Source organism: Notolepis coatsorum, assembly GCF_963971535.1.
Source record: "Notolepis coatsorum genome assembly, chromosome: 7".
NCBI classification, from domain to species: Eukaryota; Metazoa; Chordata; class Actinopteri; order Aulopiformes; family Paralepididae; genus Notolepis; species Notolepis coatsorum.
In genome coordinates, this window is record NC_140171.1 from 26,399,908 (window position 1) to 26,426,742 (window position 26,835).

Here is a 26,835-nt window from a genome sequence, read left to right on the forward strand (position 1 = left end):
CACCCGATTGGATAAACGCACTCCAGGAGTTTAGAAGGAGAAATTGGTAATACTGGTGGCAACAACAAATCTACTTGCTACAAAACAAGTTAGGTTAGCAGATTAAATGCTGCTGGTGAATATGCACTCCAGGAGACAAGTAAGGTTAGCAGATTAACAGTAAATTTAGCAGATTTAACAGCTAATGATTTCACACCAGGTAAGCGTACTGAAAGATTTACAGTGACTAGACAGTTATTCATATTATATATATATTTATTACATGGTGTTTTCACATTCGCCGAAATGCTTGCTTGTGATTGGTCAATAGCGCGCGTCAGAGGTCCGTTATCACACAATAATGACCGCTGTGGGACAATAATGACCGCTGTGCGCAGCTGTTCGCAATCAAGCCCCACTGACACACTGCCTCAGTGCAGCTCAGCATATGCACAGCTGCACTCAGTCATGCAATCAGACCAGAGACCACAGACCTGCCGGCTGCCGATAATAATAATCACTTTATTTGGGCTGACAGAGCCACAGAACAACTGCGTCTGCATTTAATCTAGTCTTGTCGATGAATTAGGTATATTGTTAGTAAGTTAGCCATGTAATAAGCGGGATAATGTATAGCTATACTCGATCATTGTCGCAAAATAATTGACCTTCACTGACGTTTAAAACACCTCTGCGCTGCGTCGGCCAATTATTTTGCGACAATGACCTCGTAGCTATACATTATCCCTTACATATATTATTCATACCACAAAAAGGATATCCTACACATTTTTTAATACTGGTCCAGAGAATGTGAAAACATCATGGTGAAATCTTGCTTCCGGGGGGTGAAATATTGCAAAAGCGAAGTCTTGCGTTAAGCACAGACATAAAATTCCCAAACCAAACTATGTGCATTACAACCAGACAACTGTTGTAATCAACCGTCTCAGTACGACAACAACACACACCTGTTACCACCAACAACACCCAATACTGGACACAGCTGGCGGACAGCTGTTCGCCAGATATTTACACAAACACAGAATCTACGGTCGTCGTCATCGCTCACCGGAACTTCCACCGACTGCATGGTGAGGTCACAGGGCGGCTTGAGCGCCTTGGGCCGGGTGGCATACCAGTAGGTGGTGATCGCGGCGAAGGCGCCCATGCCCATGAGGGCGTTGGTGGGTAAGTTGCGCACATATTGCCGGAAATCCTCCAGCTCCGGCATCCGCAGCTGTCTCAGGAGTTCCTGAGCCTGCATGACTTCTCTAGGACAGTCTGGACACACACACAGGAAGGAAAGGACAGGGGAGAAGGGACGTTTAGTACAACACGCTTCATTGTCGAGTTAAAGAGAAAGTCTCAAGCTGTGCTTCGTCTTCGTTCCCCTACAGCGGTAACCTTGTCCCACTTTTAATTCAGGAGGTATCCAACAAAAAGCGGATGCCTCTTATCACACAGATTCTAAAGAGCAAAGAAAACGTGTTCCCCAAAAAGGAAAGACCGCATTTCATTGGTATGTCTGCCATAGTTTGATTTAGCATTTTCCACACACAAAAGGGGTGTGCTGTGCCGTCCCAACAGCCGTGCACTCGAGTACATAATGACTCAGGAAGGAAATATGATACCGAAGAGCCTCCTCATACAAATTCAAGTCTCCATGGAGATATCAGGGCAGCAGCTCCGAACGCCCCATCTAATTTTTGTGGGGAAGTGGAACTTCCTGCTTGGAATGCTTTGAAAATGAGGTCAATGGAATCTCCTCTTTATCAACGCCTCAGCGCCCAGAGGTTTCACTCGCAGACGCGACACGTCGGGTGCCAGCGGTCTCCCGTGAGGAGGATAACCATGTGTACTATTTTGAACGTGTGGTGGAATTGGGTTAGGGTTGAAGTCAGAATCGCTTTATTGCCCAAATACAATACACTAGGGTGTTTTTCGAAGGTGTAGCAGTATTTGATGTAAGGTGCTATAGATAACCTTTTTATGTAGAATAACCTTTTTTTTAATAATACATCCACAGAACTTTTAGAAAGTTGTGGAATAAGGGCGGTTAGGTGGCAGAGCGGAGATTGCGTTCGTCACCAACCCCGGAGCTGTGAGCTGGATTCGCCTGTTCGAATCCAGCTCACAGCTCCGGGGTTGTCACCAGCTTGGCTGGCCGTCTGCACTAATACAATTGGCTGTATTAGAGGGTGGGAGAAGCTGGCGGGGTGGGTCCGGGTCGTTGTAAACAGCGACTCCTACAGTTCGGTCGGGGCGCCTGCTAAGCGCGGATAGGACTTGAGGGGGATAGTGTGGTCCTCCCACACGCTACGCCCTCTCAATGAGAATCCGCGCTGCCAGGTGAAAAGAAGCGGTGATTGGCTGGACGTGTGTCGGAGGAAGCACGTGGTAGCCTCCACTCTCCCAGATGATCTGACTGTGGGGGGTAAGTGCGCAGCGACCAGGAAGGGACTGGGAATTGGCATACGACTAACATTGGGATGGGAGAAAATCGGAGGAAAATGGAGGGGGAAAAAGATCAAGGGACACGTGATGCAAGGCTTCTATCCTCACTACAACCGACCACCAGTGGGGGGGCATAGTCGAGCAACGTTCAAGACAGGGGAGAATTGGCTATACGAAATTGGGATGGGAGAAAAATAAGGAGAACTAGACAATTCCGCGCGGGGAAATTGTGAAAGTGTGGGTGATGCCTGTGCACCGCCGGCCAACGGGAGAGGGTCTGTATTAGGGGTGTAACGGTACGCGTATCCGTACCGCCTCAATGTGGTCCTCCGGTACAGTACGCGCTGTGCACCGAACGATTGCAACGGTATGGAACCTTTTTTTGCGGAACTTAAATCCCCCCGTCCCAAATATAACGTGCACAACTAACCGGATGTTGTTTGTTCATCCCACGCAGCCACGCTGAACGATAGCTGTAATTCAGCATAGCATATTAGTGCAATACTAACTGACAAGCCAGAGCTAGAAGATGCTCCCACAACATTCAAGTCTCCCGTTTGGGATCATTTCGGATTTCCAGTTAACGACAGTAATGAACAAAGACAGGTGGATCGCACTAAAGCTACATGCCGGCTAGCCCCTTTTGTAACTGTGATGCAAGCCTTGCATCACAGTCACGAAAGGGGCTACGTGCCGGCATTGTTCAACTTTATTGCGAACTTTATCACGCATTTGAAACGGCATCACCCAAATGTGAATATCACTGGTACAAGAAAGAAACAGACCCTAGTGCAAACCCAGCTCCCCGTGGCATTTAAGCAGCATCTCACTATTAATTCAGACCGGGCCAAAGCAATAACAAACGCCATAGGTGTTTTTATAGCAGCAGATCTGCGACCATACTCGAAAACACGTGGTTTAAGCACATGTTAAAAGTAATAGAGCCCCGCTACCTAGTTCCCTCTCGTCCGTATTTCAGCCAGCAAGTCATACCAGCTCTGTATAAACAAGCACACGCTACAGTTGTCCACGACTTATCCAAGGCATCTGCTATATAATAATCTTCAGATTTACTTTAAAGGAAAACTCCAACATTTTGGGAAATTAGCTTATTTAACATCTTCCCTGGAGTTAGATAAGAAGATACATACTTTTTTGTCTCTGTGCGTGCATTTAGCTTAGGGAACAGTCGCTCCGTTAGCGTAGCTTAGCTTCATCACTGGAAGTGGGGGAGGGTTAGAGCCTGACGTTCCCTACAGTCACCAAATACACTCCAAATACAACTCCAAAACGTTCCTGTAAACATGTTGTGACCTGTGTATTTACCACGTGGAGAAATTAAAAATAATTGAATTCGACAATTACGTTTTCTAAGCAGATATACTCTGAACTATTTGCCGAACGACTCCTCTCTGAGCGCAGTCAGTGATTTCTCAGTTTGTTTACATTCTCATTCATTCAAAGGATCCGAACCGATTGAAGTTTATGGATACCATGACTTAAAATCCTCTTACCTTGACGATTAAAAGCCTCCCCAATTTAGAAAACAGTAATCCAATGGCTGGTATTGATATACTAACTACTGCACGCTAACGGAGCTAACCGGAGCTAACACTAAAGCTAATATAATGACTTCCTTTCTGGGGGGTTTCAAAATAAAAGAGCGACGTCTATAGCAGCGGAATACGTTTATTTTGTACATTATTTAACGTTAACACGAACCTAAACTAACGTTACAACTACCGTACTTTTCGGACTATAAGCCGCGGCTTTTCCCCCGATTTTTCGATATATAACGGTGCTGCTTATATGTGACTCGACGTGACCAAACCCGAAAATGTAAAAATCTAAATATAGCTTTTTTGACTGCATTTAAATGTTATTTATCTGTTCCCTTATTTGCTAAACTTAATACAACTTGTAAATTAGTTCATTCTTGTTATTTGTCCGACTGTATTGTGTCCCAATGCTAATTACATATGGTAATTAAACATTAAAACACCTGCGGTTTATAGTCCAGTGCGGCTTATATATGTACACATCATTCAATTTAGCTGCTGCGGCTTATAGTCAGGTGCGGCTTATAGTGCGAAAAGTATGGTAACTAGGGATGTCCCGATCCGATAACGTGATCGGGATCGATCACGTGATTTTCCGAAGATCGGGATCGACAAAAAAAATTTAAATCTGGATTTTTTTTTTTTTTTTTAACAAACATGACCATGTTCACGTCTTAAACTCATACTGAGGCCTTAGTTTTGGTTTTAAATTGCATATTGCATATATTCATTTATTTATTGTCACACAGAGCAGAAGAATTTTGCCAAAACAAACCAATAGTATCCAGCTGCAGAACGGCAGACCAGCCACACTCTCAGACCCAAATAATTTTTTATATATTTTTTTTAATCCCAATTTCTCACATTACATTCACCCTGAATGTTGACGTTATCCAGGTGAAAAGTTAACTTCATTCAAGCGAGGCATTGCAATCCTTGACATAAATCATTTGATGTATAATTAAATCAAAGGAAATGCGTTTGGGTCTGAGAGTGTGGCTGGTCTGCCGTTCTGCAGCTGGATACTATTGGTTTGTTTTGGCAAAATTCTTCTGCTCTGTGTGACAATAAATAAATGAATGATGATATGCAATTTAAAACCAAAACTAAGGCCTCAGTATGAGTTTAAGACATGAACATGGTCATGTTTGTTGAATAAAAGAAAAAATATATAAAAAAAATAAATAAAAAAAATTGATCGGATCGGGAAATATCGGTATCGGTAGATACTCAAAATCACATGATCGGGATCGGATCGGGAGCAAAAAAACTTGATCGGGACATCCCTAGCGGTAACCTAAAGTTAGTTTAGGTTCGTGTTAATGTTAGATAATGTACAAAATAAACGTATTCCGCTGCTATAGACGTCGCTCTTTTATTTTGAAACCCCCCAGAAAGGAAGTAATTGCTCTCGTTATCTGGTTGAGTGTCCGGTTAGCTCCGTTAGCGTGCAGTAGTTAGTAGTATATCAATACCAGCCATTGGATTACTGTTTTCTAAATTGGGGAGGCTTTTAAATCGTCAAGGTAAGAGGATTTTAAGTCATGGTATCCATAAACTTCAATCGGTTCGGATCCTTTGAATGAATGAGAATGAGAATGTAAACAAACTGAGAAATCACTGACTGCGCTCAGAGAGGAGTCGTTCGGCAAAAAATTGTTCTGAGTATATCTGCTTAGAAAACGTAATTGTCAAATTCAATTATTTTTTATTTCTCCACGTGGTAAATACACAGGTCACAACATGTTTACAGGAACGTTTTGGAGTTGTATTTGGAGTGTATTTGGTGACTGTAGGGCACTGTAGGGAACGTCAGGCTCTAACCCTCCCCCACTTCCAGTGATGAAGCTAAGCTACGCTAACGGAGCGACTGTTCCCTAAGCTAAATGCACGCACAGAGACAAAAAAGGTATGCATCTTCTTGCCTAACTCCAGGGAAGATGTTAAATAAGCTAATTTCCCAAAATGTTGGAGTTTTCCTTTAAGTGTTATTAGTTACAGCAGTAAGCCTTAGTTTGCTCAGTAAATAAATAGATAAATGAAAAGCAATTTTTTGTTTTGTATTTCTTCTCCCCCCCCCCCCCCCCCCCCCCCCCACTGTACCGAAAATCATACCGAACCGTGACTTCAAAACCGAGGTACGTACCGAACCGTGGATTTTGTGTACCGTTACACCCCTAGTCTGTATCGTCTCTGTATTGTCCCTTTCCACAGCAAAGCGGTAGGCAAGGCACCTTGGTTGAGAAATGCAGGCTTCAATCTATGTTGTTTAGTCTATCTGTTCAGTACCGTTTCAAGATGCACAATGAGATCTTTTTTTTTTTTTAAAGAGATCTTCTGAGAAAATTGTTGAATATATATAGAACACAAATGTTCTAGAATGTTTGATTATGACATCATACTGTGACATCACAAATGTCTATTATGACATCATACTGTGACATCACAAATGTTCTAGAATGTGCTATTATGACATCATGAATGTTCTATTATGACATCATACTGTGACATCCCAAGGGAACATGTTTGAGTTCCATTTGAATAATATAAATAATATGTTTGGTAAGGCTGTCCCCGAAGCCTGTTTTTGGGATTCAAACTTCATCAGGGTTCTTTGAACGGACGTTCGAACCTTCGTTTTTAATAAAAAAAATAAAAATAAAAAATGTATATATATTTTTTTATATCCTCAAACTAAATCCTCAATTTGAATAAAGTGATTCAAACTTTGTCAGGGTTTTTCGAACGGACGTTCGAACCTTCGTTTTTAATTAAAACATTTAAATAAATAAAAATAGACAATTAAACAAAAAATAGACAATTCCACACAGGGAAATTGTGAATTGTGAATGTGGGTCATGCCTGTGCACCGCCGGCCGACGGGAGAGGGTCTGTATTGTCTCTATGACAAACGGTTCAAAAGATAAAAAAAAGGGGGGGCGGCCTAAGAATTGGGAGAGTGGTCAACATAGACCAATGAAAGAGGACATCCCTACTGAGTACAATAGGCGTGTTCGAGATGGATTTCGGTTTGCCTCGAAAGTAGACGAGTAGCCGAGTGAAGCCGGGGGAGGAGTTAAAAAGGCGGACACTTCAGATTTCACGAGAGCCTCTCGCCTAGTCTCGCATGGCAGATACGCTTTCACGTCACCACACACACATTACACACCTGTCCAGCTCATTATAATGCGATGGCCGTGTGCAAAATTAGATCAGATTCAAATGTACAGCACACCATATACTGCTATAGTGGAATATACTATTCATATACCATAATGTATACCATCTTGTTGCGCGCTCCTGGCCGCACGCACACACAACACACTGCTGAATAATTCTGTTTTGCATCAATATATATATGTATACTGTGTATATTGAGGCAAAACAGAATTATATATACAGTATTGAGGCAAAACAGACGACGCATGTGTGTATGTGTCTGACAGCTTGAAGTTTATCATGATGATATGATGATAACGCATAATAACATAATAAAGTTTTCAATCAATCAATCAATCAAACGTCTCATAACTCCCTGGCTGTCACGTGGCTGGTGACTGACAACTTTTCTGAGCCAATAGGCGCTTTGCGCGACCGTAGCAAGTCGCTTCCCAGCCGGGAGCAACCGGCTGAGACGTACTGTGGCGCCTCGCTCTGAAGGCTGTGCGTGGCTCGCTCCCGCGAGAGTTCCGCGCCTCGTCTCGTCAGATTTTCAGAGCAAGTCGGACAACATTCTAACCGTCATGCAACGCGCTTGGCGAGGCCGTAGTAAAACCTGCGCAGATCTGCGTCCGCCTATCCCATCTCGAACACGCCTAATGGCACAATCCGCAAGTCTCTATGACAAACGGTTCAAAATATACAAAAAGGGGGTGTGGCCTAATGATCAGGGGAGTGGGCAACATAGACCAATGAAAGAGGATATCCCTACTGAGTACAATGGCACAACCCGCAAGTCTCTACGACAAACGGTTCAAAAGATACAAAAAGGGGGCGTGGTCTAAGGGGTGTGGCCTAAGGATCGGGGGAGTAGTCAACATAGACCAATCAAAGAGGATATCCCTACTGAGTACAATGCCACAACTAGAGATGTTCCGATACCATTTTTTCCTTCCCGATCCGATTCAGATACCTAAGCTTTTCGGCCGATACCGATCCGATACCAGTGCATACATAATTTTTTTTTTTAATATTATATAAATTATACAATTTTTTTTTTTATACAGCTACTGTTTTATATATACTGTTTTTTAGTAATAACTATAAAGTAATGGTATTTATTCAACAACAGGTGATTGTATAGATTAGTATTAGTATCAGTAATTGAAAACTATCTCAATGAGTTCACCCACGGAAAGGTTGTTGGCACATTAGTTCCACACGGACATTATTCATTGCTGCACTTGCTTCCACAAGGCTCCGTTTAGGTTAACTACTGTAGTACCAGAGGCTCTGTTGTGATTTTTGCACAATAAATATTAAACATTCTCTTTTGAGACTCCGCCTCAGACTCTTATCATTTGGCACTAAAAGCTAAACATTGGCACCGATATGGCTGTCCGCAACAAGTCATTAATTGTGTACGCGAGGTGGTCAATCAGTGACGACGTTAACGTGAGCTAACGTTAGGTTAGCTAGCATGAGCTACCGGTAGATGGAAAGACTAACGTTACTGGTGAAAATGTGATTTAACTTGGAATACTCCTTTGCCAACTTGCTGTACTTTGCTTGCAGGTCTGCAGCCATTATTGCTGGATTATTAATAGCCCCAACTTTAGCCAAGGTAATGTTAAAGCTAAAACTTTAACGTTAGTTAACGCCAGGGTTTCCGTTAGAAAAAATTGTTGCCGGCCTCAGTGTCCGGTAGATTTCAATCTACCGGTAAAATGAGAGAAATTCCGGTCAGAGTTTATTGAGCTTAAAAACAATTGATAGGCAAAAGAATGACAACAAAACAAAAGAATGGCATCATCAAGGCATGTAGATTTATAATATTTTTACTTAAAACTAGGCTACTTTTGCGTATAGTCATTATATTCCAAATAAAATAAGTCCAGAGACTCCGTGCTGCTGCCGACTTTAAATCAAATAGGTGTCTGTGGGCAGTCGCCCGACATTAATAAACAGCAGTCTGTTATAATCACATTTTTATGAGCTAACGAATTCCGTTATATTGGACATTTGTATTAATTATATCAAGCGAAGAACTGAGAAATTTGGCAGAGAGAGACGGCAACATTATCGTGGGTTTGCATGACGACTCTCTCTCCACCTCCCAACGACTTATTTGCGAGAGTATGTCGATGCAGAGCAGCAGATTCAGGACCGCTCAGCAGCGCCCCCCACCCAACAGCTGAATTGCCAATGGCTGAATTGGAGTACTGCACTGTGCCGCTGCAGCTCTGCAGCTGCACATGCATTCGCAAACCCAGCACTAAGCTCTCGCTGACAACGTCGTTGTCATTATTAGAACAACGATGAAACAAATGTAATGATTGTTTCGTTCATCGCATAGGCTATTTAATTTGAGCCTATTTTAATACAATTTAAATAATCAAATTGTGCTTAGAGGGAATTATTTTCACCGGACATTAAGACCGGAGAGATTAAATATGTCGGACTTCAACAGATTTTGCCGGTCAAATACCGGTAATTACCGGCTAACGTAAACGCTGGTTAATGCTAGCTTTCGGTTAGCTGTTCAATGCTAATAACACCACCAAGCGAACCCATCAGAGCTCCCCGTCAACAGCGCTCTGTCGGGACGATGGCAAAGTATCTGGAAAGTATCTGCTGTTAAAATGACAAATGGCATTGACACTTTAATTCACGGTCGGTTAAAAACAAGTTTGTTTTATAATGCTCACTCAGCAGACCGCAGTGTTGTTGATAAATTACGTCATATGGTATCGGAGCGCAGAATTAGAGGGTACTCGCCGATACCGATACCAGCATTTTAGGCAGTATCGGCGGCATTTCCGATACTGGTATCGGTATCGGAACAACTCTAGCCACAACCCGCAAGTCTCTATGACAAACGGTTCAAAAGATACAAAAAGGGGGTGTGGCCTAAGGGTCAGGAGAGTGGTCAACATAGACCAATGAAAGAGGATATCCCTACTGAGTACAATGCCACAACCCGCAAGTCTCTACGACAAACGGTTCAAAAGATACAAAAAGGGGGTGTGGCCTAACGATCAATTGGTAATCCACTGAAGGGGGAGGAGCCGAACCATGGGGGCGTGGTCAACATAGACCAATGAAAGAGGATATCCCTACTGAGTACAATAGCTCAACCCGCAAGTCTCTAGGACAAACGGTTCAAAAGATACATGTGAAGGGTTATGTGCGAATCACGATATAGTGTAATTTCGTCGACAATTGTGGCCTGTGTGGCGATCGGAAAACAAGGGAAGGAACAGTAAAAAATCTGATTTTAGCTAGAAGTGGAGAGCCCATTCGTGTCTATGTGGAGCATGACTTTCAAAGCAAATTGTCATAAGTTGAGATAGAAATGTCCAATTCCATTTATTTTTCTTTTGTGAGCGAGGGGACAGTCGTGTCATCATTTGTGTGTTGTTTTTATATCTATGTCCAAAATTGAGATCACTGTCGCAATTTACAAAAGGTGATGGTAAAACAAAAAAAATGCAGCTTCTACACTCTAGTTCTGCCATTCATTCCTTATGGACCAAAATTTCCTGTTTAAAGTCGATTTGTAGCCAAACGGTGCGGTGAAACTTTCCAAAAAGTAATAGCAACTCGAGTTGGACCAAGCCGGTCGTTTTGATACCTTACACTTGTGTGTAGTGTGAAAGCTCTGGCAGGAGTTACTGGACAGAAATCGGCGGAATAAATAATAAATAGTATAGATTAGTGTGGGTGGTCACCCACTAAAAAGTGGATAAACAAAATAAAGTTGTGGAATAAGATGATTGCTTTCCCCCCAAAAAATACTATTGATTAATTTGTTTATTGTAAAAAAACATGTTGGCTCCAAGATTAATGTTGATGCGTGCATGTATCCCCCCTTCCTACTTCCCATTTCCACACGTGGAATTGGGAAGATTGGATAAATGACATGCTGGTCCTCTAGTGCGACATCTAGTGGCTGAATGTTATCGATAACACCTTTAACTCATACGTCATTGCACCTTACCCTAAATTGTACCTCATCCCATTTCTGCATTGTACTGTATATTGCATTTTTTTTATATTATTCTACTCTGTATTGTATATTGTATATTGAACACTTTTGTTTACACTTGTTTACATACTTTTTACTTTCTATTTTATACTTATCTATTTTTATTTTTATCTAGCACACTCTCAGGAACAGAACAGAAAAAAGCATTTCATATAAAAGTATTCTGTATTTTTGTATAACAACTAATAAAGAAACGTGAAACTTAAAATATACAGTATGTATACTTTTTATAATATATATCATGGACTATATAGTAGAAATCAGTATTAGGGCTGTCCCGATTACCATTTATTTGGACTTCGACGCTTCAAGTAGTAATTAATTATCTAAGCTTCATTCTTCTCGCACAAATGTTTCAATGCGGTGCAATTTTGAGTTTTTTAGCCCTCAATTTAGTCTTACAGACAGGAAGCAAAGCCCGATTGCTCTTTTGTAACTCCTTGCCACAGACATCTATTGTGTACCCCTTGTAACTGGTAATCACACAGGCTTGCAAATACATAAAACATTTGCTATAGATATATTTGTATGCAGAGTAATCATTAAAAAAAGAATTGCTATTATTTATATGTCCACATTGATTGAATTGATCCCAACCCTGCTACAGAAGACGGAGGCTGTGGATTGGATGCAGGTGAGTAAAGATACATCTTCAAGAGAAAATGTAAAAAGAAAAAATTTATTTAGAAGTTTAACTTTTCCCTTCATCTTATCCAAGCTGAACAGATCCATTGAGACACGTTGGAATGTTGAAATGTTTACTAGCCTTGTTCCACATAAATAATCAATTGTAACGTGGCGTAATGTCGTCGTGAATATACTGGACACAGTATCCTCGTCTGGTTTGTATTTCAGATCAGAAACAATAACTAAAAAGTATTGGATGTTATCTTTTGATTAAGAATATTTACGCTGCTAGTGCTATTTTAAAACAATACCATAACAATAACAGTTGCTGTTGTTTACCTACTACACCAGAATCATTCAATGTAAAGGATGCACATCTGCAACAGGTTGACATCCTATTCATCCGTTATAACCTTTTATATTAAGCGTCCTTTTGACTTCACTGATTAAAAGGTGTATCTGAAGATAACTTACTCACCTCAAGTAAGGAAGCTCACCTCAAGTAAGGAAGCTAGCAGTCAAACAGCTGCATCCACAACAACTACAGAAACAATTGACTTCTCACCTACTTCTATAATTATCATCATCATCATCATCACCGGCTAGTCCAGGACAGAATGGGCATGGTTCCAACTGGGCCAAAGTTCTGTATAGAAATGCTCAGACGGGACACATGTCTGAACCGTCCCCAATTTTACAGAACAGGTCAAGCATCATCATTCAACTGAGCGCCATTATAACAATAAGAACATCTCAATGAAGCAGAAACTTTATTTTAAAAATGAAACAGATTTGACAAAATACCACTTGGTCTCATAATACAGTTTGATTTAGAAAAGGTTGTACGGAAAACATTCAGGCCTAATAATAGTTGCAATTGTTCCACTCGTCATCCCTTCAGAAAGCAGCTGTAGTTACGTTGGCGAAGCGATTATCAAAGACAGACCGTATGATGAGACAACCATCTCCTTCCCCGCCAGTGGGAAAATGACATACGACCATGCATTTTGTTTTTAAACAAGAAACCGGATGAACTCAAACTATAAGGGAGAAATTAACAGAATACTTACAATAACGCACAATGTACAGTTGAGGAAGGTGGGAAGTGAAGCCGAAGAGAGAGAGAGGTATGTTTAAGGCCCCGTGCAGCAACCAGCAACAGTTGGTAAATTACAAGTGGCTCGGACTGACCCCTAATAGACCTCTTTAAGGTTCTCACAACTATGAATAGCAGAACTCCACCCCCTCCAAAACAGAAACACACTCAGACACATGAGGTAGTGAACACGTTGCGTTGTCTACTCACTGGGCACCACCCCCGGAGCAGGTCCATTCAAACCAAGAAGATGAGATTATTTCCATTTATGAATCTACTGCATCTCCTCTATCAAAATGTCTTGTATCCATTTGGTCTGTACCTCCTAATCTAAGTTACTGCACAGTGACACATGTAAAGAAAGACTTGAAAAGATCATGCGTGTGTACAAAATATGTGTAAAGAAAGACTTGAAAAGATCATGTGTGTGTACAAAATATGTGTGCATGTGTCTGTAGATGTGGGCAATATGACCAAAATGTCTACACATGTTCACGATGCATCACACTATTTGTCACTTTGCTCCTCTATAGCTTTTGCAAGTTACTGAACAGTACAGACCAACTTGTGATTATATATAGTTTCAACTAATTATTTAGAGCTTATTCAATCAAATGTATCACTACTAGTCTAAGGCTATGAATTAAAATTTTAAAGCGAACTACACCCAATTTCAGAATTCATACGTGTTATTCCTCTGGTCTAAGACACTATAAACATATTAGTGAAAATTAGCAACTCTCGCGCAAATCTAAAAACCTAGAGTGCTAAAAGTCAATCGTGTGATGTCATCAAGTATAAAGTCTGAGGCTGCTCAAAAGAAAGATTTTATAGACGACACAGAGCACCCAGGGGAATGTTCCGAGTTCATATATTTCCCGTTTCAGAACTGAAATCACTACAATAGAATGAAGCTCATCTTTATATAAAAAGAAAACAAACATTCTGTGGAGCCATAAAATCAGTCTCCCATCGTCAGTGGAGCAGCTCCAGATTTTATACTTGATGACATCACAAGTTTGAGTCTTACTTCTCTGGCTTTGGGAGAGAGTAGCTCATGTTCCCAAATATTGATTGAACTGTCTTAGGCCATGAAAATAACATATTGAAGTGTTTTATTTGAGTGATGTTCCCCTTTAAGCATGGATTGTGCAAGAATATATCACAATCCCAACAATCTCCCTGTGAATGCATATCATTGAGACTGGAGACGATATAAGCTCGCCATATCACCCGCCCGTGTGTGTGTGTGCGTGTGCATGTAGATTAGTGCAAAAGCATTGATTGCTAGGCAGTCAATTGTGGGGAAAGGGCTGAAATTAGAGTGACCAGAGTTATTCAATCATCTCCAACGATGGCTAATGCAGGTTTAATGACCCTTATCATGGTTAATCTGGCCACAATGTGTACCATTCCTGTGCTGCTATAGACAAGTGTCACCGATCCTGTACCTTTGAAGCTCGGGTGCAATGAAGAAACGGATAATAATGGGGGACTGGGCAGACTGGATGATAGGTGCGTTTACTGAAGTATGTCCCCCCCCCCATCTCTGGCCCCTTCTGTTCCCCTGCCAGTGTCCCCACTATCTGCAGTATACAATTAGTGCTTGCATTTACTTAAAACAGGACACAAACACACAATCCAATAGGGCTGTCCCCTCTTTCTTGAGGAGTTGATCGATCGGACGATTTGGTCTCGTCGACGCAAGACTTTAGCCCCATTTCGACTGCGTGAACTTTCCCCAGGAACTAGGGATGTTTTCTTTTAGTGCCTTGAAACTTAGTCCCCGGGGCTAGACGTTCCGGGTAGTTTGGGGTCGAAACAGGGCTTTTGTTACTTGCTTCATCTTTTTTTTTTTTTAACGTCTGGTTGTCTACTATCCAGATGGAAGATGGCACTACATGGACCCTCCTCCTTACGTTGTATGTCCCGCGGCTGTATTCATTTTAAAACCCGTGTGTCTGCGTTCACTTTCCCCCCACTCTTCCCTGCCATCTTTTTTACATGTGACCAGATAATGTCCACGACTATTGTGACATTCCGGTAACAGATGTGAGCCTGACCACAGTGGGTGGAGTCTGGCAGATATAACAATAATAATACAAATAAAAATGATTGATGTGGTTGCCCGCACTCCAGGCGGGGATACGAAGAACCTGATTGATTTGAACTGACAGATCTAGCCTGACTGTAGCCGCCGACAGACTGTTATGACTCGAGACGACACCAGCCGCGCAGACCAACACAACCGCTTTACACCCCCAGGGAGGCGATACTGGGAGGCGATACTGGCGTTATGACCGCCGTTATAAATTGTCTGCTGAAACTGCCGGACAAAAACAAAAAGACTCAAAAGTTGACATCCTTTTCGCCCACTACATTAAGCTAGTGTTGAGACGACCAGTAACCAAGATATCCACGAAATAATGTACACAATAAGTAAGTCTACTAAGTGCGGTAAATCCATGCGTGTGTACGAGTGTGTACGCGTGCGTTTGGTGTCAGATGGCCCAGAGCAGAGACATGCCAAGGGTTGTCACATGGGGAGCTGAGAGTGGTTTTGAGGTGAAAGGTAACCTCACTACCCCCACCCCCCTCCCCCCTCCCCAACACCACCGCTCTCCATACTTGGCCTGGGCAGGCGACAAGCCAATGGCAGAGCTTGCCCGGCTGTCACCCCACTCGCCAGAAAACAGAAAGCAGAAGGCATTGGCGAAACGTCTGTGTGTGACGTGTGTGTGTGGGGGGGGGGGGGGGCTGGTCTGTTTGACACATAGCAGAAGAAGATCGAGAATACAGAGCAGCCGATGGCTCGGGGTGTACAGTAGGCTGGAAGGGGGAGACTTTGCACAACTGTCACCGCAGACTACAGAGAGAAGTTTAAAAAAAAAAAAAAAAAAAAAAGCAGGGGTTTAGCAGAGAAACAGATGTTCACAGACTCGGTCTGAGACTGAAGTTCCACCTCAGTGCACGTTGCAGGCCGACATGTAGGAAGCAGGAAGAAGGGAGCGGACATGGTTATTATCTGGGTTTTCTTTTAAGGCCAGCGTTACACGGACAAGCTATAGGCTACATGCAAATTACAGAGACAAGTGCAACAAACAAAATACACAATTCATATGCAACTCAGTTGCACATACCCACAACGCAAGTGAGAGTTGCTTGTGTAATGCCGACAGGTCTTGGAACACATTCTAACACCATCACAGGCCAAACTATAGGGCAGAACCATTGTTGTCATTTTGAGCCCGTTTACAACAAATCATCTATGAACATCTGTAGCCACTGAGGACGTTGTCAAAGAGCTTTCGAGGGACGGGGTGAACATTTCCATTCCACTAACATTAACCCTTTCACTACCACACTACAGAAGGTTAACCCTTTATTACTATCACACTACAGACGGTTACCGTCTGTAGTGTGATAGTAAAGGGTTAACATTCTGTAGTGTGGTAGTGAAAGGGTTAACCCTTTGTTGTGTGGCAGTGAAAGGGTTAACCTTCTGTATTGTCCCAGTGAAAGGGTTAACCGTTTGGTAGTGCGGCAGTGAAAGGGTTAAAACCAGAGCACTGAGTCAGCAGGAAACTGATCCGCAACCTAAGTACGCCTGAGATTATGTAGATTGTCAGCTTGGGTGTCGAGAATCAGTTGAAGTTTACACTGAGAGCCCCCTGATCCACTGAAGCTCGTTATTGCTGCCCGATCACTGGAGGATTAGCACTAAGGAACTTAAACATGCTGAACTTAATCCTGCCTCTGAAAAGACAATGGCTTCCGTTCTGACCCGTCACAGGCATAATTCTCTGGGATCAAACAAGACTACGCTGCACACCGTGACGTGCATTTGTGACGTCTCGGGTCGTTATGCTCTGTGTCGTAACCCTCTCCGTCTCATCTTTCCTATCATAGACTGTCCAAAGAAGTGGAAATGACGATGACAAAAATAAAACATTGGAAACAGATAACACAACACAACTTCTTACATTTAGTACAAAAAGAAAAAAATTACTCAAATAAATCCACAACTCTCACAAAATGTAAAGGCTCAATCAGTGACACGAACGTCAACAAATGGGTATGCGTGCCCGCCACCAAAGATAAGAAATAGAGTTGTGTTTTCATTCTCTAGTCTAGTTGACCGACTGAGCTCCTGATACAGGGACTAACATTAGACAACAGGTAAAAAAAATGTTTACTGTATTTTGAGGCTGTAAAATATGTATTTACATTGGTAATGTTTAAAAAAACACTGGAGTAGGGCGCCCAAGTGGCGAACCATGTAACGCGCTGCGTCGCTGCACGGCCGACCCGGGTTCGATTCCCGGACCCGGCGTCATTTGCCGAATGTCTTCCCCCCCGCTCTCTCTCCCGTTCTTCCTCTCTCTCGCTCTCTCTACTGGACTGCCCAGTAGTAAAAATCGATAAACGCAAAAAAAAAAAAAAAACACTGGAGTGAGAACAGACTTATACTGCGATTGACAACGTTTAATAACGTTCTGGAAAAAAATGCTTATTTTCAATTCACAGATCAAACTCTTCCAAGAATGTATGTGAATGTATCCCCACACAATGATATTGCAGAATCAACCTGAGAAAGAAAATATCACATTTAGCAACATGATGGTTGCCAGATATTGACTCTTGCTCTACTCCAGTCTAACGTGGCACAATTCAACAATAACCTTTGGCTTACAAAACGACTTTGATGAGTCATTAAATCAGGTCTAATATGAGAGTCCGCCCTGGTGTGGTTGGAAAAATGCCGATACCTCATTGATAATTCAACAGCCTTACAAATAGTTCAGTGTTCCCTGAGGGAGGTCATCTAAACGGAGGGTTTTGTCAATAGCCTACTCCTGTGTAAAAGCGTATTTATATATTATAGACCCAGCTGATCACCAGTGGCTATTTTGACTGAACTAGCCGAGAGGGTGGATGAAGTAACAGGAAAACTTAAGTCCTCCTCACTGTGAGCGGTTGAATGAGGTAACTGGACAACTTAAAGGTCCCCTATTGTAAAAGTGGCCGTTTCCAGTGTTTTGCATTGTTGACAGAATTTGCAAAACACCTTATCGCCGGTCATATACAAGTCATTTAGGATACTGCGCTGCTCTGAATTTAGGGCTTAGTGTGGAATTTCTTCCAACGTTAACGTTAACACCGAAGCAGCTAGACGCTTGGAAATTGCTACGTGTTGTGTGTAACCCGCTGTAGCGTCCCCGGTCATGTTCGCGTTGCACCAAACGTTCCATGTTCCAGAGGATCTGACATGGTCAACACACATAGACAGTCGTAAAAAAGGCGAAGCAGCGCCTCTACCACCTGAGACAGTTAAGGACGTTCAGAGTATTTGGGAAGATACTCCAGTGAGTCCAGTCCTTCTACTCCGGAGCTGTAGAGAGCATCTTGACTGGAAACATCACTGCCTGGTATGGAAACAGCACGGCGCAGGACAAGAAGGCCCTACAGAGAGTGGTGCGCTCAGCCGAGCGTATACCACGGGTATTGCACTACCTCCCCTGCAGGTTCTATACAACAAGAGGTGCAAATCCAGAGCCTGCAGAATAATGAAAGACCCTCACCACTAGAGCTGCCGCGATTACCGCATTACCGCGGTATCGCTGTTACATCATGGCCACCGCAGAGTAGGCTGAATACCGCGTCACCGCTGTTTTTTATAATAATAATAATAAATTATCCTCCTCTCGTTGGGCTTGCGGCTCTGCAGATATACCCTACTCCTCTCTCGAGGTTCCAAGCGACCCTATTGGGTACCAGAAAAGTCACGTGAAACATTGCAGACCACTGATTGGTCAGAAGAGAGTCGCGTCACACGTTGTAGCGTCATGCAGTGTGTTACCACCAATCGGCAAGCGAGTATTAGGTTTTTACTTCCTGAATGTCAGATCATCACAACACGGCTAATAACGTTAGCTTTAACTCTCCGCCGGAGTGGACTACGATCGCTCCTAAGGAGTACTAAACGAGACATAATGATTTTACTGTCTGCAACGAATGTTATAATAAAAGCCCTTCGTTCTATACACTTGTCTGATTGAAAACTTTATTAACAGACCGCAGAATGGGACAACTCGGCACGCTCTGAGCAAAGAAAAGAACTGAGATATGAATAGAGTATTGCTTGCCTTGCTATTGTCCGGTAAATACGCTGATGTTATTGAACGTATAACTATATAATGTTAATGCCACAAAACGAATGCCTTTATTATAAAGTAGTAACTTTATAGTAATAATAATAAGAAAGGGTCGGGGGGGTTAGGGGTAACCACCCCTGCCCGCGACACCGAGTGAACGGCGCACGACCAGAGGGTAAACTTCGAATCCGTGTTTCACTTTCAATAACTAATGCGTGCTTGCCGAATCCCAAACAATATTCATGCTGCAAAGTCATCCTCTAAAAATAGACATTTAGACTAGAGGCAGGCTATATGCTATAAAGAGTAGACTACTACCAAAAAAAAAGTGCATTCAAACTTTTTTTTTAAATTTTTTGTGTGCATGCGGTAATAACCGCGGCGGTAGGAAATATTTTGCAAATTTGTGCGGTAAGGAAATAATCAATACCGCGGCAGCTCTACTCACCACCCCAACAACAGCCTGTTCCAGCTGCTGAGGTCAGGCAGACGCCTGCGAACCCCAGCTACTAGGACAGAGAGGCTTCGGCTCAGCTTCTTCCCCCAGGCCATCAGAGCCTTGAACACTGAACACTGAGTGCCACAGAACACTGAACTCTCCACACACAAGCACACATGAGCACACACACGACACGCACGCTGTACACGCTCGCACACTAGCAGCCACTTTAACATGAGCAAGCACACACTCATGCTGCACACGCCCACACTTATGGCCACAAAGGAAAGGTCACTTTAAAAATAGTATAGCAACAGTAACAGTGTATTGCACTACCAAAGGACCTAGCATGTCCTCCATGCTCTGTAAATAACTTATGTACAAATACCGAGATGCCCCACTATGTTACCCGTTTATTGCACAATGTTGTTTTATTGGATTCTATTATATGTTGTACTACTGTATTGCACATCGTTGCGGGCAAGACCACCCGCATTTCATTGTATACTTGTATGCCGTGACAAATAAAACTCTTGACTTGACTTGATGTTCTCCCGAACACGGAATTTCAGTCCAGATTAGGGCAAATTCTGCAATAGTCCACGTTTACAGTTGATTCCGTTTTTATTGCTCAATTCCGCGATTCCGTCCGCGATTCCGTGAACACGGATTTCATATGGCTCTAAACTCTCCCTACTGAAATAAGCCATTCAGAATTTACCGAATCTGTGACGTGTAAGAGGGGCTGACCAATCACTGTTAAGCTAATATCTGCATGCCACAGCCCCTACTGTGGTTGTAGCCACCGCCCACAATCAACTGAAGTTCAACAGTGATTTGAGTAAGTTAGCATAACGTTACAATTATGAGCAAAACGTGTTGTTCCTGGCTGCCAAGCAGCAAATACATCCTTGCACTCGTTTCTAGGGCTGTCTTAAATATTTCGAAGCTTCGTTCGATGGGCATGGGATTCGAATATGAAAATAAAATTATTATTTAAAAAAAAATATATATATAAATATATGAATTTTCTTTAAAAAAAATTGCAAAATCAACTCTGCCTCTCTTTGTTAACTACAACAAGCAATGCTGTTTGTTATTTAAGATGAGGTCGGACTCGGCACTGACAGATGTGTTCATTGTGCTGCTTTTATAAAGCCTCAAATGACGGCTTACAATAAATATTTCATGAAAGCAAAGTGTTTAGTTTGTCTAAGATTTAAAATGGTTTAAACTTTACAGCACTGACAAAGTTGAACAAAGTGCTGTACAAGTCCCACAACATAAAAATAAAAAAATAAATAATTAAAAAAAAATCTCGGCCCCGAAGCTTCGAATTCCAAAAAAGAATTTGAAGGTCAGCCCTACTCGTTTCCTAATGATATTGTGCTCCGCAAGCAATGGGCCAAGTTGGTTTTTGAATTTTTGCAAAGACGACATTGAGAATCAAGGACTTTATAATGCTGGGGTGATTTCCAGGCTGTTGCTAAAGAAGGGAGCTGTACCAAATCTTCGGGACCCGAAAGAAAGTATCGAATCAGTAAGTACATAAGTCATAATTAGTTAATTAGCAGTAGGACCTGGTTCATTCATCCATTACCAAACGTCTACAAATACAGTATGATGCACTTCGGAAAAGTGTCAGGTAACTAGGGCTGACCTTCGAAGCTTTTTTTGGCAATCGAAGCTTCGGGGCAGAGCTTATAATTTTGTCTTATGTTGTGGGTAAACTTTGTTGTTTTTAAATGTGCTCTATAAATAAAGTGGATTGGATTAATTAATTAAGTAGCCTCTTTTGTGACTGTGACGCAGCCAACAAGGTTTCACTCGGCTGCGCTGCCTGGGTGCAGTGGGGCTGCTCTCACAGCCAACGACATGACATTACATAATTATGTTGCAACCTTCGTCTATCAAGCAAACAATTATATTATATTTAATTTATAATTATATCAGACAATGCACCTACAAAAGCAGATGATTACAATTAAATTAGCCAACTTGGTAACACATTAGTCATAGCAGCATAGGCATAGCCTTATTAATGTTTCGTGTGGCATCGCCGTTGTGTACAACGATACTTACGTTTTTTAGGTGATTTGACAAAGTTGTTGTAGAGTTGTGATATGCCATTTTCTTCTGGCTGGCACTCTGCTTTTTGGGCATTGTCTTTGCATATATATATTTTTTTGTATCTACTTTTTTCTCCCATTTTCTATTTTTCTCCCATCCCAATTTCGTATAGTCCAATTCTACCCTCCCCTGTCTCGAACGTTGTTAGGCCATGCCTCCCACAAGCCAGCTGCAATGTGGACTAAGCCTTACATCACGTGTCCCCTCCGGTACTCGAGGAAGCAGCAGTCGCATCTTTTCACCTGCACAGCGCGATCTCTCAGCGTTTGGAGGGCATGCCGCCTCCGTCACTTCCTGATTCTGCTGCGCAGGCGCACCAACCGACCTGTAGGAGTCGCTGTCCACAGCGTCCGATCCCCACCCATCAGCCTCCCACCCCCTAATACTGACAATTGTATTAGTATGAACGACCAGCCAAGCTGATAGCAATGCAGAGAGCTGGGCTCGAACCCAGCGTCTCCTGCATTGGTGGTGAGCGCCTTGCCCACTGCACCACCTAGCCGCCTGTCTTTGCATATTTTAAAGTGTAACCACATGTCTGATGACTTCTTGGTCGACATGTCTGCTGCACATGTCCTTGTTGTTTTCAACACAGATAATCTCCACATGCTTGTTGTAGAGAGGTGGAGTCGAGGCGCCGCTTACTTTCGTTTCATTGGAATGGAGGCGCAAGATTTGGGAGGCAAAACATTTTTTTATTATAATTAATAAATTATTATTATATATTTTTTTTTAAACTTCGATTTTTTTTTTATGTTCAAAGCTTGTGCCATCGAACGAAGCTTTGAAGTATTTAAGACAGCCCTACAGGTAACACAAGGAGAACGCGCACAGACATATTATTTGCGATAGTGGTAAAGGTTATTCCCTTTTCTAATTTGGCTAATATTTGTCTCAATAGTGTATTAACGTTACTATTTTACTGTAGCGTTTGCGGTGTTCCTCCGTGCTAGCATACCTGCCATCTCTTAGCTAGGCTATAGTGCAGGTGGGTGTCAGTCAAAGCGCATTGCGAGTATGGGCGGAGCCCAGACAAAAATAGCTTGTACATTGGAAAGGCAGAAAGTGGTGCACCAATGTACTTGATTAAAAATACAAAACAATGAATTTTATTGAAAAAAAAAAATAGTGATGCACAGATGTGAAAATTGTGGCCGATACCGATAACCGATATTAATATTGCTGTTCTGGCCGATACCGATATTTACCAATGTCAATATCTCTGTATAGAAAACACTTTATGATAATCAAATAAAGAGCTATTTTCCAAAACGCATTTATTTTTTTTACTTTTGTAAGTTATTTTCAGAAATGACTGATATTTTAAAACTATTTAAGGCAAAAAATATATATATATATATATTTTAAAAAAATTTAATATCGGCCCCATCTTGATAGCGGACCGATACCGATGTGTAAAAAAAACGGCCATGATATATTGTGCATCACTAAAAGAAATGTACAGATGTGTTCCATAGACTCACAGGAATTGTGTAAAATTGCCCAAAAAGTGAACAATTGTGGACCTTTAAGTCCTCCTCACAGTAAGTGGGGGGTGAATGAGGTAACAGGACAACTTAAGTCCTCCTCGCGGGTGAATGAGGTAAAGGACCACTTAAGTCCTCCTCACAGAATGTGATCGGGTGGCAGGAAGTACCAAGAAAGGAGCCAGGAGAATGGGTGGTTGTTGCTGCCTGGGTGCAGTTGGCCTGCACGGCACGCTCAGTCTCACACGTCCAGTGTCCCCTTTCGCCCCCATTCCCCCACCCTGCTGTACAACGCTTTCCATGGCACCCCCTCCCCCACCCCAGTTTCAGACACAAAGGCTGACCTTGGGAGGGGATGCAACAGGCAAGATTGCATGTCCTGCTCTATAATCCCGTGGTCCTGACCCTTTTTATTCCGAGTACCCAGTCTTGGTCACATGGGTGCACGGAGAAGAGTCATATGGGGGAGGGGGCCTGTGTGAAATGGAGCAAAGGTCATTCAGCCCTTCATCGCCAGCTCCCAATACATTATCAGGTCGGATGAGCTCGAGGCGGGCACCCACGGAACCAGCAGCCCTACTCGCCTCCGTTTAGAATGGCGAACCAGCATATTGAACTGTAGTTGAGAGATGATCCTAAGAGACTTCTCCGATTCATTAAACGGTCCTATACCCATTGAAATGAGCACAAAATCCAATACAAAAGGCACATTCCCAAGAGCACCATATAACCTATCCAAACTGGGCAGTATAGCCTCCACAGATTGCATGCAGCGGTTTGTATTGGTATGATCAAGTGAATAAATACGTATGATAAATACGTATTTAATAAGGGGAAATGCGCACACGTTTTAAAATCAGATTGGGTTGAGTACGTATTTGATTAATAGATGTACCTGCACCTCACCCTCTGGGGTGTAAGAAACGAATTACATTGTGATGCATTGATATGAACGTGGGACATTTAAATTGCTCCATCTAGTCCTATGTCTATTCATAGAATTAAATTATAAACATGTGAGAAAAAATTACTTTTTAAATTACGCATACATTCAATGATTGCTGCTGACTGAATCAGCCCAGTGATTAGGTCCCACATCACATTCAAGCCGTCACTAAAGACTCCAATGTAAACCATGTCATTAAGACTATTCATTCTTAAGAACCAATATATACGTAGGTCAGGCGTTTTCAATCAATCATACTACATATCAATACATAGACAACATTATAAACTGAACGTATCTGTGCGGACAGCAGAGCTATTTTTAGGTCTGTGCAGCAGAGTCGCGGCACAGAGTAACTTTCATGTTCAGTTTTAGAGTTGATAACTGCGTAAAAGAGAGAAAGAAGGCTCTAGAGACGACACGACAGGTTACACGTCGTTACACAATGATGGCAGAGGATTTAGCAATCTTTCAGATTTAAACCCTGCAACTGCAAAAGCTTGACTGGAGAGTAGCTCAGAGGACCAGTCTAACAAGCAACAAATATGTTTGCAGGATGCACTAAATAAGGCTGCAGCTACATTGATCCGTCAATGAACGGATAGAATTCAATAGAAGGTATTACTGTCCGTTTGTTCATTTTAAAAATAGAACCTATAGCTATAGCGTAATCATGACTTTGCAGAAACAACGGTAACGTAGCCATCCATTCCGAAAGTTCACAGTCTCCTAACTTTTCTGTCCGTCCAAACGGACACAAATCTGGCAGAGACGGACACGGCACATCAGTGTAGCCTAACACCTCACTGTCCCTCCACTGACCACCTTCAGCCATCTTCCAAGCAGTCTTCCATGTTTGTATTCGTTGAGTCCCGCCAGCACAGAATCGTGATGAATGTCGACTTTAGAGTGACGTAAAATTACGAAATGGCTGTTGCTCAGACTGAAGTCAGATTGCCAAACATCAGACCTGTAATCATGTTTAGGATAATAGGACCATATGAAAGTGGCCCAAAAAAGCAAATAAAAAAGCGACCAGGACACCACTCCAGTTTGACTTTTTTATATATATATTTCCACATGAATGTTTCAGGGTAGGGCGCCTTCTTCAGCATGCATTCTGGCAATCTCACAACCCATACACAGGTGGGGTTAATTATAGGCGACCCCACCTGGGATGCGGGGTTGCTTATAATTAACCCCACCTCTGTGTATGGTTTGCAAGATTTCCAGAATACACACTGAAGAAGCACATCTTGCCTGAAATGTCTGTGTGGCAATATTAAAGGTTTTTAACTGGACTGCTGTTCTGGTCCGTTCTTTATCATTTACTACAGTATATTGAGGATTCAGCACCCAGTCTTCAAAATCGGATTGACCCATCTGCAGCTCTGCCCTCTTCTCTTGACCCTCCCATCACAAGCATTGCTTTCCTCGGTCAAGCTAAGAGATGGCGGAACCCGAGATTGGCCAATTGTGAGTTGAGTGTGCTGTGTCTTATTTCCCAAAAGATCAAATTCTGCCCGATTTGTGTTGCAATGTTCACATAGCCTAGTTGTGAGAAAAACAGATCTGAGTGACATATGAGAGAGAGAGAGAGAGAGAGAGAGAGAGAGAGAGAGAGAGAGAGAGAGAGAGAGAGAGAGAGAGAGAGAGAGAGAGAGAGAGTGTGTGTGGGGGGTTATCTCAGAACTCTTGGCATTCTGTCACTTTCAATTACCAATTGCTAAATCATTGTTAGAACGTTCAGATCTCAAAATTATATTTCACAAGTGAGACGACATGCCTGGAAGGGTTACAGTTCAGGACTCAAGTGTGCTGTGGTATCGGTGGCCTGTTTTCTATGCCCCATAGCAGAAACATTATCTCCCGGCCTTTCACACTGATTGCAAGCCAACACTTATTACACAGGAAATGTGACCTAAGCCGTCTTACTTTCTTACCAATAACAAATAAATTATTATTATTATTATTTATTTTTTTGCACAATATCACACTCTAAACATGTATTTCAGTAAGAGACATATACATTACTCTTTTGTGACAGCTTTGGAGCCAAAATATTGGTGCCACAAAATGATGTAGTACTGGTGTCACCTAGTGAATACGTACACCAGAGGCACCCGTGGGGGAGAGCTGTGACTGTCAGAATAGAATCAAGCTAATGCTCTTCTTCTTTTTCCCCCCTCCTCACTGAGAAAGCTGATTTCCTGTTCGAGTGCCCTCAGGTCAAAGCTACAGTCGACTAGTGTTGTCTAAATAATGGCTGGCTATGCTCTCTGTGGCTCGAGAGGCCTTCAGCCGCTAGTAACTCCAGGCGAAGACAAGGCAGGCTGCGACACGCCAACTCCCTGGCACAGCCCCACACAGAACAAGAGAGCAGCAGCACAGAGAGAGAGGGGGGGAGGGAGAGAGAAAGAGAGAGAGGGGGGAGAGAGACAGGGAGATACAGAGAGAGGGGGGGGGAGAGATAGAGAGAGAGAGACAGGGAGATAAAGAGAGAGAGGGGGGGAGAGAGACAGAGAGAGGGGGGGAGAGATAGAGAGAGAGAGGTAGTGAAGGTTAAGGGGGAAGGAGGGGAGAGAGGTAGTGGAGGTTAAGGGGGAGAGGTGGTGGAGGTTAATGGGGAAGGGTAGGAGAGAGAGATGTAGTGGAGGTTAAGGGGGAAGGGTAGGAGAGAGAGAGGTAGTGGAGGTTAAGGGGAAGGAGGAGAGAGAGAGGTAGTGGAGGTTAAGGGGAAGGAGGAGAGAGAG

General features: G+C 42.6%; 1 protein-coding gene across 1 annotated transcript in view; it reads right to left on the minus strand.

Annotated features, from left to right (window-relative positions):
- The window catches only part of acsl1a (acyl-CoA synthetase long chain family member 1a), a 60,094-nt gene that overhangs the window by 30,553 nt on the left and 2,706 nt on the right, over nucleotides 1-26,835 (minus strand). The window contains exon 2 of the mRNA XM_084319100.1: nucleotides 1,052-1,263. Coding sequence (XP_084175226.1) covers nucleotides 1,052-1,246 — 195 coding nt within the window. The 5' untranslated portion in view covers nucleotides 1,247-1,263. The remainder of the gene's footprint in view (nucleotides 1-1,051; nucleotides 1,264-26,835) is intronic.